Source organism: Acomys minous (assembly GCF_964271855.1).
Source record: "Acomys minous genome assembly, chromosome: 3".
NCBI classification, from domain to species: Eukaryota; Metazoa; Chordata; class Mammalia; order Rodentia; family Muridae; genus Acomys; species Acomys minous.
In genome coordinates, this window is record NC_140485.1 from 138,881,511 (window position 1) to 138,894,541 (window position 13,031).

The 13,031-nt window shown below is 47.8% G+C and overlaps 1 protein-coding gene across 2 annotated transcripts in view; it reads left to right on the top strand.

Annotated features, from left to right (window-relative positions):
• The window catches only part of MAP3K4 (mitogen-activated protein kinase kinase kinase 4), a 92,070-nt gene that overhangs the window by 41,940 nt on the left and 37,099 nt on the right, over positions 1-13,031 (top strand). For both annotated transcript variants that reach the window (XM_084777794.1, XM_084777795.1), the window contains exon 3: positions 8,182-9,551. In XM_084777794.1, coding sequence (XP_084633920.1) covers positions 8,182-9,551 — 1,370 coding nt within the window. The remainder of the gene's footprint in view (positions 1-8,181; positions 9,552-13,031) is intronic.

The following is a 13,031-nucleotide window of genomic DNA, read 5'->3' on the forward strand; positions in this document are numbered from 1 at the left end:
CTTCCTGAAACCCATCTTGTTGCCTAAGGTCCTATCCGTTTTCACCTTAGCTGAGGGTTTCACCCCACTGACCTCTAGTTCATTTCTTTTCTCCCTTTTCTTAGCCAACTCTCTCTTCTTGCTCCGTTCTCATCTGTACACACTTCCTCAGGGCATTTACTCTTGTGATTGTAGTTTGCTCGCTCTATGTTCTCACTGGAGTCCTTCGTAATGGGGGTGGGGGCCACAAGAGACTGAGTTTCACTCTTCTGTTCTAACGATTTGTATTTATTTTATATTGTTTTTATGTGTATCAGTGTTTTCCATGCATGTTTGTGTACCACGTGTGTGTAAAACCCAGGCCAGAAGAGGGTTCTGGTCCCTTGGAACTGGAGTTACAGACAGTGTGAAAACTGGAATTAAATGTGTACCCCACCCCTAGCTCAGTGATTTTCTTACAAATAGTTTATTTAAAATTTGATTTTAAGATGTATATTTACAGTAGGATGTTTGTTGTAGCTACAGTTTAGAAACTAATAACTTTGCTTTAAAGTTTGTGACCTTGAGTATGAATTTCTGTCCATTTTCTCAAATGCCCACTGGAGTTTCTTATCTAAAACAGAAGTGTCAGATGTGGTCAGTCAGCATTTGCTTGGTGGTGTAAGCCAGGCCAGCTGTCTGACGTGTGTCCTTGTTTCATTTTCTGTTGGGCCATGTTGTTCAGTACAGGAGATGAGAGCATCAGCTCCCCATTTAATAGACTTGGAAACTGAGGCTCGGGATTTAAAGCAGAAGGCCTGATGTTGCCATCAATTCTCATGAGATCAGTTTGGACTTTACTTCCAGATGTGTGGCAGACACTAACCAAATGCACTAGTTGGGTTTACAGTCTGTATAGATAGAGAAAGGGTGGAAAAAGAAAATTATCTCTTTTCCTTCTCAACTGGTTTGAATTATTTTATTTTATGACATTGTGAAGTTTTAGGGACGGAAGGGTCTCGGTCATCTATGTGTCTGCTGGTGTCACATGAAGCAGCTAATCCTCCTGGGCTGTTAATTCTCAGCTGACTGACCCAGGAACAGGGATCCTTAGAAGTTCACTTTCTGCTGCAGAGGACTACCTATTGCTTGTGAAGCTTAGAAAAAACCAGAAAAGTCACTGACACCATGGAAAAGATGAGCTCTTTGGGCACCTTAGCCTGCCGTGTCTGCTTGTGTATTCATACGCTGTGTTTGCAGGTGACAGCTGTCTTCTGTGCTTCTGTGTCTGCAGTGTCGTCTGTGGTTTGTCTCTTCGTAGGTACTGAGCCTGGGGTTTTCTGTTTCACATGTTCTTGTGTGTGTGTTAGAAAGTAGCCCTGCACATGCCATCCCAGAATTTTTTGTTGTCAAAACTTTTGCTCATAAATGCCAAGAACAGATATACTGAGGCGCCCGTCTGGGGTAAGTGGGCCGTCTTAGGAGCGCGGTGTTTGCATTGTGGCAGTACGGTAACCCTTCAACTCATTTGCCCTCAGAGCTTAGCTGTGTAGTGTGCTGACCAAGAGTCAGACACAGGTGCCAGGTTGCATTGTTTCCAGTCTGCTCGTGGACGTCATTCCTTCTCTGTAAAACTACATTTTCTACATACAGTATGCTGAGGGTTATGTGATAACTGTCATTATTAATCGCTTCAAACTAAAAATAAAATTCCCTTAGTCCTTACTTTTCTCTCTGTCTTAAACCTTAAGGTAAAATTAAGTTCTTACATTGTTCATATCTTCTCAATAACTGTCAGGCCCAGTTTCAGGGACCACGATTTAGGTTGGCTGTTTTGCGTCTTCCTTCCTAGCCCGTCTCCTCACCTGCCGTTGCTACTGTAGTTGTTGCTTCTTAGTCTTCCTTCCCCCCCCCCCCTTTGTCTTTTGGTCCTTTCCTCCCATTCTGCCCTTGTTTCTCCTTGATTCTTTCACTGAGTCAGAATGTGAGTGACTCCACGGGCATGTCCTCTTTTAGACGATGAGTAAGACACAGTCCCATCTGCCGCAGGGAGTCTGCAGTCCGGCAGCACATGTGTGTGGGCCGGTCTGGTCGGTGTACGGCGGCGTGCACAGGACGGGTATTGAGAAGCCCTGGTGGAAGACTTGGGGAACAAGTGATATTTGTGCTGTGACCTAACAGCTGAGTCAGGGGACCACGGTCTCAGAGCAGCGTGTGATTCATAATAATCTGTTTGTCTGTCAGGATTTTGAGGAGCTTCTTAGAGTTAAGCAGATTGGTCAGATTTATTCCCAGAGCTTTCCAAGGAACTGTGAAGTGGCGCATTGCTCCTGCCTCGCAGTGCCGCTGTGAGTCACACTGGTAACTTTAGACTGCAGTCAAAGTTGGACTCACCTTTCAGACAGATAGGTCACCGATGAGAAGTCCATTATTCTGGTCTGTCTATTGTTGGTCTGTTGCCCTTTATAAACCACCTCGAAACTCCAGAGGACAGCATGTCGCCTCATTGCCCAGAATCCTGTCGTTCAGGTAGTTAGGCAAAGTAGAAGGTCATCTGGCCATGACGTCTGCAGCCTTAGCTGGAGCAGTCCCATGGCCTGGGAACATGGCTTGCTTAGGGCCCTGGCTCTGAGCCCTCAGCCCCTCTCCATGTGCTGCCTGCTGTGTCTCAGATGGCCCAAGTGGCTCCTTTGTTTTTTATGCCTGGATTTGAGCTGAGATGGCAGGACCAGCTGAGGGCTGATGGATACTGTTTCTTTCTACATGGTCATTTGCATAGCTAGCCTGGGCATGTGCAGGGTGTCCTGGTCCTCTCACATGGCACCTGGCTTCTCTTAGAGCAAGGGTTTTGAGAGTCTTGTGTGTAGGTTTGGAGGCTTCTTGAGGCTCTACCTTGGATGCCCTGCAGCGTCCTTTCTGCACACCTTCCCTGTGCAGTGCTTGCTGCACACGCGCCCTGTGCATGCTCTGTGGGCCTGGGTACCCAGAGGTTTGGTTCACTAGCTGCTCTGGGGAGTTGGCATGCTGTCCTGCTGTCTTTTGTTTCTTCTGGCATCTTTGCCTCATGAATGCCAAAGACCCAGAGGGTGTCTGAAGCCGCAGAAGGTCACTGCGAGCCGGGTTCATACAGGGGCATGTCACCACTAGGACTGTTTCTCCATCTTTTGCAGTGCAAGCCCTTGTTATGAATGTGATGTTTGAAGTGTCGTCTCAGGCTCAGAGTGAGGCAGCTTATGCTATAGGTTTGGTTTTAGGGATTCCAAGTTCTCATCCTGCAGACCTATAGCACTCCGGTACCTATGTGGAGTTAGTGTGGGAGTGCTGACTTCCTATGGATTCAGGAGGCTTTGGAGGTGAAGCACTGCACCCTAGCAGGCTCTGCTTTGTAAAGCTGCACTTTCACAGTATGGGTGGAGACTGCTCTTGCTACTGCCTCTAGGCAGTCTGTGTCAGCACATTTAAATGCCTGCTTTCACAGGATAACTGCGACCATTTTCCTAATGGGCTCTCCTTATATTCTCAAATAAGCACTCCTGCTGTGAGAAATGCTCTGCACACTTGTTATTGTGTACAAGTGTTACACAATGGAGTTACTAATGGAGCCCAGCTCCCCGGGGGTGGAGCTGCTGTACTGGAAAGTGTGTGTATTTCAAGTTGGCAGCAATGCTTATGCACCTACCTACCCTAACCCTGCTGTGTTACAAAAGAGACAGACATTTAAGGATGGATTTTGATAGTCAAAAAAGTTTGTCCCTCTTTTTCTTAAACTTGCCCTGAAGAAACAGGTACATTCGGCTGATCGTTGTTTGTGCCTTATACACACGGTCTTAACTGCTAACGTATGGTCAGGATTGACCACTGCCCAATCAATCCCTCACTCACTCACATGTCTCTCTGAGGCAGAGCCTTATTATGTGGCCCTGGCAGAGTTGGAACTCACTATGTTGTCTAAGCTGGCCATGCTCTTGCAACTCTGCCTGCCTCTGCCTCCTGAGTACTTAAAGATGTGCACCGCCATGTCAGCTCTCAGATACCCCTGTTCAGCTCTGTGTCAGACTTTTTGTTGTTCTCAGAGAATTTAGTATCAGTAGAAAACTGAGCAAATGATCCTGTCGATTAGCAGTTGGCACTGGGTGGGTTAAAGAAGGTTATTGATGATGTCAGTGGGTAAGAAAATATCCATTGCTTAGGGTGGTTCTGTATCCAAAGCCCTGGTGTTCCCCAGATCTCTCTTAGTTGCTAGGTTCCTCCTTTCGGGAGGTCTGTCTGGCAGATCTGTTTACTTACACCACCACAGATAAATAAATCATTTGAGAAGCATGGCTATGCAAAGTGATCCAGTACCCGCCCCCCCCATCTGTCTACTAGTGGTATAACTGGTATTCACGTGGTGGCTAGACTGAGGTTACCCCTGTTTTCTGTTTGAATTTCACTGTAATATGTGAATTTCTACTGTGTGTGTGTGTGTGTGTGTGTGTGTGTGTGTGTGTGTGTGTGTGCAAGTACATGCCTATATGGCTACAGGCCAGAGGTCAAGATTGAGTATTTTCCTTAGTCACTTTCCACATGCCTTTTGAGGCAGGGTCCCTCGCTGAGCCTGGCATGCACAGATTTAGCTAGGCAAGTGCTGAGGGAGCCCCGTGGTCCCCATCTCTCACCAGGAGCTGGGGCTGCAGGCGCCAGCTGCCATGGCCCAGCATGTCACACAGATGCTGGGGATCCGAACTCAGGTCCTCAGGTTTGCGCAGCAAGTTTTTACCAGGTGAGCCATCTTCCCAGCTCAAGTTTTTAATTTTTAAATCTTAAATCCTACTAACAATTGTTTTTGTTTCATAATTCTTATTCTCTCTACCGTAAAACTGTTCATCTAGATGCACATACTAGCTAGTACAAGGCTCTCTGGGCCTCCGGCGCCTCTTCATGCCCTTCTTAGCTGCTGTGATCAGTAGCCTGTTTAATAGTACGTCTGTGTTCTGCGATCTCTGCACTGCTCTCCTCAGCCCATCAGCTTCATTTTATTTCTCTGTAGCTCGCCCCACACAGCTGTGTTGAAGGCATTTAGACCAGTGCGTTAGCCACTCACTACCCAGCGCCTGTCTCCAGTACTGCACACTGCACATAGTGCACACTCACTACCCAGCGCCTGTCTCCAGTACTGCACACTGCACATAGTGCACACTCACTACCCAGCGCCTGTCTCCAGTACTGCACACTGCACATAGTGCACACTCACTACCCAGCGCCTGTCTCCAGCACTGCACACTGCACACAGCGCTCACTTACTACCCAGCGCCTGTCTCCAGCACTGCACACTGCACACAGTGCTCACTCACTACCCAGCGCCTGTCTCCAGTACTGCACACTGCACACAGTGCTCACTCACTACCTAGCACCTGTCCCCAGTACTGCACACTGCACATAGTGCACACTCACTACCCAGCGCCTGTCCCCAGCATTGCACACTACACACAGTGCTCACTCACTACCCAGCGCCTGTCCCCAGCACTGCACACTGCACACAGTGCTCACTCACTACCCAGCGCCTGTCTCCAGTACTGCACACTGCACACAGTGCTCACTCACTACCCAGCGCCTGTCTCCAGTACTGCACACTGCACACAGTGCTCACTCATTACCCAGCGACTGTCTCCAGTACTGACACACTGCACACAGTGCTCACTCACTACCCAGCGCCTATCTCCAGTACTGCACACTGCACACAGTGCTCACTCACTACCTAGCACCTGTCCCCAGTACTGCACACTGCACATAGTGCACACTTACTACCCAACGCCTGTCCCCAGCACTGCACACTGCACATAGTGCACACTCACTACCCAGCGCCTGTCCCCAGCACTGCACACTGCACACAGCGCTCACTCATTACCCAGCGCCTGTCTCCAGCACTGCACACTGCACACAGCGCTCACTCACTACCCAGAGCCTGTCTCCAGTACTGCACACTGCACACAGTGCTCACTCACTACCCAGAGCCTGTCTCCAGTACTGCACACTGGACATAGTGCACACTCACTACCCAGCGCCTGTCTCTAGCACTGCACACTGCACACAGTGCTCACTCACTACCTAGCACCTGTCCCCAGTACTGCACACTGCACATAGTGCTCACTCACTACCTAGCACCTGTCCCCAGTACTGCACACTGCACATAGTGCTCACTCTGTTTTATAGTAACACCATAGAGTATGAATTGATGCCCTGAAAAATAAAATTCTTTGGAGAAAAAATTGGAAATGCCTGTACTTTCTGCTTTTGAAGCTCCACTGAGGAACTAAACACAGGAATGATCTGTGTGTTCTTTCTGAGTGACGAGCACAGAATGAACAAACCAAGAGGCAGAGGCAGTTTAAAAGTTGGTCTAGATACTTGTGTTTGAATGAGGGTTGCAAAGCTGATAGCCGGAAAGAGTATGGTTGAGAAGCACTTATTTGCATGGGTTGCGTAACAACTTTTGATGCAAGTAGAAGTAAATATTATAAATAACATTTTCATCAATCTTAAGACATTCCTACTTTAAGAAGTAAAAGAGGCTGGAGAGATGGCTCAGCAGTTAGGGGCACTGGCTGCTCTTCCAGAGCACCCGTCATGCACTCCCAGCCAACATGTGGTGGCTAATAATCACCTGTCATTCCATTTCTGGGAAATCCAAAGCTTTCTGGCCTCATTGGGCACCAGGCACACATGTGGTGTGGTGCACAGATAGACGTGCGGGCAAAACACCCATGCACTTAATGAATATGTAAATATAACTTATTTATATTTATTTATGCAAATTGTAGGAAACCTTTGTGGACAGGCTAACAAGATGACTCAGCTCTATTACCCACTAGCCTAAAGAGAGGCTCTGGAGTGAGTCTTTCTGGGTCCCAGTCTCATTTATAAAGTTAAAGTAGTAATAGTAAGTGTTCCAAGGCTGTTGTTACACTGTTCAGAATGTCAGCATTTTGAACAGTGTCAGGTGTAGACCTAAGCTGCATGGGGCCCACAAGGAGGAAGGAGAGACACAGTTTCCCTCTGACTTGAGTACGCACACTGTGGCACATGTAATGCACCTGCACACATGTGCATGTGCACATGCGCGCGCGCACACACACAGAACAAATAACTTCAAAAAATTTTTGATAGATTAAAAGTCAGTATAAGGTACATAAACTAGTAAATATACTGTATATTTGTTTAACCCTTATTTTAAAATAATTTAATTAGAAAGAAAATTGGTTTTGTTCAAATTTTTCTGGTGCGTTGATTTTTAGATACATTGCTCTGTAACTCATGTTCCACACTCCGTTCCATCAAATCTTAAACCATAGCTTGCACTTGACACAGTGTGTTCCTCTACTTTGAACTTTTTACCTGTTCAAAGAGCTCTTTTTCTTTGCATATTTATAGGTTATAAAGAAAGAAAAATCATTTCTTACCCTTGTATGTGTAAAGAAACCTAAAATGGAGTATATTGGTGAATTTGTGCCTAAACCTTCAGTGTCACCATTGATGACCTAACATTCTGATCCCTGGATTCTTCCTTAGTTGTGCTGCAGTTTCTTTACTGCAGCAGGGTCGCTTGGTAAACCCGAGGCTCGTGAATTCAGTGGCACTAACTGGCCAGCAGGTCTCAGAGACCCCCCTGCCACCACCTTGCAGCACTGGGCTTCCAGGTGGTCCTCACCCCACCCGGCAGTGACGTGGTGTCAGGGATCCAGTCTGCGGAGTAGCAGGCACCTTACACTGAGCATCTCCTCAGACAGCACCTCAGCCTCTGACGTCACGGCACCTCCTCTTAGCAGGGAGAATAGAGGCTGAGGAGATTTAAACTATTTGCTTCTAAATGAGCAGATTTGAACATATTTTGTTAAGACAAAGGCAGGGATTGGGTGTTCTCTTGAACTCAGTCTCTGTCACACTTCTGCGCCATTTCCCCTTCTTAAAGGTGTTAAATATATTTTATAGTGTTGAATTTGACAGTTCATTCAGTGGTTGTAAGTATAAAAGAACACAAGTATAATATAGCAATAAAAATGAGTATAATTATTAAAACTTACAAAGTGTTGTGTTTTGATTATTTCCAAGTTTCACCTTATGGAACTCCTCTTTGTCACAGTAATAACCTGACTGTAAATTTGTGTGAGTATCAGTTTGGTTTAAAGTAGAGTCTGGCTTCATATTTTAGAGGTTCATACTGTTCTGTTGCTTTCTTTTTAATAGAAAAAATGAACACACCAAGCCAGTCTCCACACAAAGATTTGGGGAAGGGAGCGGAGACCGTGGAAGAATACAGCTACAAGCAGGAGAAGAAGATCCGCGCGACTCTGAGAACCACAGAGCGAGACCATAAGAAAAGTGCCCAGTGTTCCTTCATGCTGGACTCAGTGGCTGGGTCTTTGCCAAAAAAACCAATTCCAGATGTGGACCTCAATAAGCCTTACCTCAGCCTCGGCTGTAGCAACGCCAAGCTGCCCGTCTCCATGCCCATGCCTATAGCTAGAACTGCGCGGCAGACCTCGCGGACTGACTGCCCAGCGGATCGGCTAAAGTTCTTTGAAACACTGCGCCTTTTGCTAAAGCTTACCTCAGTCTCGAAGAAGAAGGACAGAGAGCAGAGGGGACAGGAAAACACAGCTGCTTTCTGGTTCAACCGATCAAACGAACTGATCTGGTTAGAGCTCCAGGCCTGGCACGCAGGTCGCACCATCAATGACCAGGACCTGTTTTTATACACGGCCCGCCAAGCCATCCCAGACATCATCAATGAAATCCTCACGTTCAAGGTTAACTATGGGAGCATTGCCTTCGCTAGAAGCGGAGCTGGTTTCCATGGTGCTTCACTAGAAGGGCAGTGCAGAGCCAGAGCCCCGCCCGCGGCGAACAGCGTGGCCTACTCAGCGTACCACGAGCACCTCCAGCGCCAGAGGGTCTCATTTGAGCAGGTGAAGCGGATAATGGAGCTGCTGGAGTACATGGAGGCGCTTTATCCGTCCTTGCAGGCCCTGCAGAAGGACTACGAGAGGTACGCGGCGAAGGACTTTGAGGACAGAGTGCGGGCACTCTGTCTGTGGCTAAACATCACAAAAGACCTAAACCAGAAGCTGAGGATTATGGGTACTGTTCTGGGCATCAAGAATTTATCAGACATTGGCTGGCCAGTGTTCGAAATCCCTTCCCCTCGTCCATCCAAAGGCTACGAGCCGGAAGACGAGGGTGAGGACACAGAGGGAGAACTGAGAGAGCTGGAGAGTGGGACAGAGGAGAGTGACGAAGAACGAACCCCAAGTCCAAGGGTGCTGGAGCTCAGGCCGTCCACACACAACTTTCTGGATACCCACTCGCGGGACTGTGTGTCCAGGAAACTTGAGAGGCTCGAATCCGAGGAGGATTCTGTGGGCTGGGGAGCGGCAGACTGTGGCGCCGAAGCCGGGGTCAGCAGGCTCTGTTTGACTTCTATCTACAGACCTTTTGTGGACAAAGCTTTGAAGCAGATGGGGCTAAGAAAGTTAATCTTACGACTTCATAAGCTAATGGATGGCTCCTTGCAAAGGGCTCGTGTGGCCCTGGCGAAGAGTGACCGTCCAGTGGAGGTAGGTGTCGGCGGGTGCTGCGCCGTGATGTCATGTCTCTAATCCCACTTGCTGTGTTGTACTGATCATAGGGACTTTAATGTTCTTAGCATCTCAGGGCATAAACGGCAGATATAATTGCATGCATGATTATTGCCATAAAGTAATACGGTAAGGGGCTCTATGAATTTAATGAACGGAGTGCAAGGTGGTGTGTGGATGGAAGGCACAGCTGTGTAAATACCAGCTGGAGAAGGATGAGCCAGGTGTGAAGTCGGGAGCCGGTGCTGAGTGAGCGCAAGCTGCAGAGGAGTCAGTGACAAGTAACAGGCAAGACTTTCAAGCACAGTGTCTGTAAGTGGAGGGGTGCGCGTGTGCCATGTGCACGTGTGCTGTGCTGTGCACTTAGGTGCGTGCGTGTGTGTATGCGTGCGTGTGCATGTGTGTGTGTATGCGTGTGTGCACATGTGTGTGCATGTGTATCCTGAGTTTATTTTTTCTTAGTCATGTTACTAACTGTTTCAGGCAAAGAGTCACAGTTGGTTTTAAGGCTCTTTTATTAGTTTCAAAGAGCAACTTCAGGGCTAACCCGCTGTAAGGCTCACAGCTGCCAGGAGACGGGAGATGGGACAGAGAAGAGATGGCCACACCACTGGAGAGAGCTTTAGAGAAAGTAAAACCCAGAGTGTGAGAACAGCAGCTGAGAAGAGAGAGCAAGAGGAACAGAAAGGTTGCGCTCGGCCTGTGGGGCTGTCTGCTGCAGCTGTGTGAACAGCTGCCAGGGCCCCGTTTTAAGGTCCAGTAGGCAGGTCCCAGTTTCTAGAATGACTGGCTCTGTCTTTTTGATTCTCAGCCTTCTGTCTGGGAAATTCATGTACTAATACCCTCCTGTCTACCCAGAGAGTTAGTGAGGCCTCAGCAGGGATTTGTATAGATGGTAAAATCTATGTACATCCAATACAAACTCCTTTATTTTTAGGATTATTGTTATATCATTTTTCCCCATTAAAGCTAAGTGTAAATTACTATGGGCTTTTCTTTTCTTTGTAAAATGTTATTTTACCTTTAATCTCTTCCAAATAATGGCATACCTAAGTATGCCTTTGAGGTCTTGTGGTAGTGAGGGCTGAGCCCCCGACCCTGAAACACCACGCCAGCCTATGCACCCCGGCTTCACTGTTGGATGCTTCTAGATGGCTTTGTGTGGCAGACAGGGCAGAGTGTGCGGCTGTTCTGCATTCTGCCTCTGTGGCTTCTGGGTGACATCATCGAAGGGTTTTATAGAAAAGAAGTAACATGTATTTGTGATACTTTTTTTCTTATGTATGACTTTATATCCCTATTCCGTATGATTAAATTACTTGTATCTAGTATTTGTAAATAGCATTTAGTAATCCTTTGGAAGTATGCTTAACAAAATATTTTCTCCCTAAAGCTTTATTATATTTATTGTTTTTAAAAAAATTGTAAGCTAGAAATAACCGGAGTCTGCTTGTATTTGTTTTAGTAAGTTGAGCATGCCCTGTTTGAATTCTGCGACTGTTGCTCTCTAGGGCTGCAGATTGGCCTCCCCAGGACACACTCAGACCCCCTAGGTGCACTCCAGTTAGTGGATGGGGCACTTGTCAGACAGACTTCACTTGGAAGGCACTTGTCTGTGGTCTGAAAGAATGTTCTATGAGGGACTCTCAGGTCATCACATGAAACATATTTAAACCCCTGTGTAGACTCAGTGCCAGCAGAATTTCCCCTGGAGCCAGGACAGTGTGGGGTGTGTGTGTGTGTGTGTGTGTGTGTGTGTGTGTGTGTGTGTGTAACTCTGGTCTTCCACGCTGTGTACCTAGAGCTGGCTGGCCTGAGGTCTTTGTGGTTTCCTGGTTTATCTTCTGGTTCCCCGCTCCTCTGTGCAGACCCCACCTGGATTCCAGCGGCCTTCTGATTTCACTCACCTTACTGTGATCTAAATTCCCACAGCCCAAGTGTCTGATAACCATTTCCAGATAGCGGGCCAGGCTCCCTGAGCGTGCACAGTGCTTCCAGCCCCCGGTGCCTGCCCGTCTGTAGATACTGCCTGTGAGAACAGGGCCCCTGGCCCTTCCCAGCAGGGACTGAGCTTGGCTGCTGCGGTATCCCTGTTTCCAGGCTATCTCGGGGATGTCTCCTGTGTATGCATGGGCCTGTGATTACCTGTCCATCTACCTGTAGAGGGTGGTGCCCTTGCTGTGGTGCTAGTGTGGCATCACCTCTTTGCCCCCGTTAGTTTAGTTTAGTTTAGTTTAGTTTTTCTTCTGGTGAGAGCCTGTCTAGTGTGCCTGCGCTCTCTTACCCCATGAGGACTAAACATGGAGCTGCCATGTAGGGTTTTCCTGCATTTCCCTTTGCTGTTGTCCTTGCCTAGTTAGTGTCCTTTCCCAGTGCTTCTCAGTGAGCTTTGTTTACTTTAGTGTAGTATATAAGATACCAACACTGCTTGACTGCATCTGTCATAATGCCACAAATACTGAGAAAGTGCTGGGTCACTGACTCACATCTTAGATTAGAAATGATCATGTAAGCTGGTTGTGGTGGTGCACGCCTGTAATCCTAGCACTGAGGGAGGCAGAGGCAGGCAGATCACTGTGAATTCAAGGCCAACCTGGTCTACAAAGGGAGTCTAGGACAGCCAAGGATACATAGAGAAATCCTGTCTTGAAAAACAAAAACAAAACAACAACAAAAAAGACTGTTGCTTAGCCTCACAGGTGGCAGATGATGTCACGGCTCCAGTTTATCCCTGAGGAAGGTGGCTTAAAGAAGAAGGGACCCCCAAGTCACAGTGCTATGCGCTGTTGGTGGAGTCTGAGCTATCAGGCTTAAAAATAGGCCAGCGGTTTCCAGGCCTGACTACACATCAGCATTACCCAAGGAGCTTTAATAACATACATGCCCATCCTGAATAGCAAAGTAAAACCTTCTAATGTGGAATTCAGGACTGACATTATGAACCAGTCTGTGGTCTTTGCAAGCAGCCAGTCTAGCACAGTGCAGGTCTGCATTAGCCACTTGTAGCACCAACAAGGCTGGGGCAGCCCTCCTGCCCGCCGGGTGGTGAACATGCGTTACTGTGAAGCTGCCATGGCTAACTTATTTGTTCCATCGTTGTCTGTCTGACTTCATAAGTAAAGTTACAAGAGCTCTGATTGAGTGACAGCCTTGAAAGCACATGCTTGCTTGTTTGCCTAGAGGTTTTCTGTGTTAAAACAGATTTACATGGGGAACGCTCTGCCACATGGTTTTGACAGCTGTGCGCCAGCTAAATCAGACCTGACAGCAAGATCAGAGCTGGACGGAAGTCGCAGGGAGAGCTGTATCCCATGGCAACAACATAGCAACAGCACAGCTGGGACCAGAGCCAGTAGGAGCCACTGACTGACAGTGGCCCGGGCCTGAGGAGAAGGGCAGGCAGCACCAGGACATGAACCTGCATGTCTGGCTAAGCCATGCCTGCTCTTGGCAATGTTA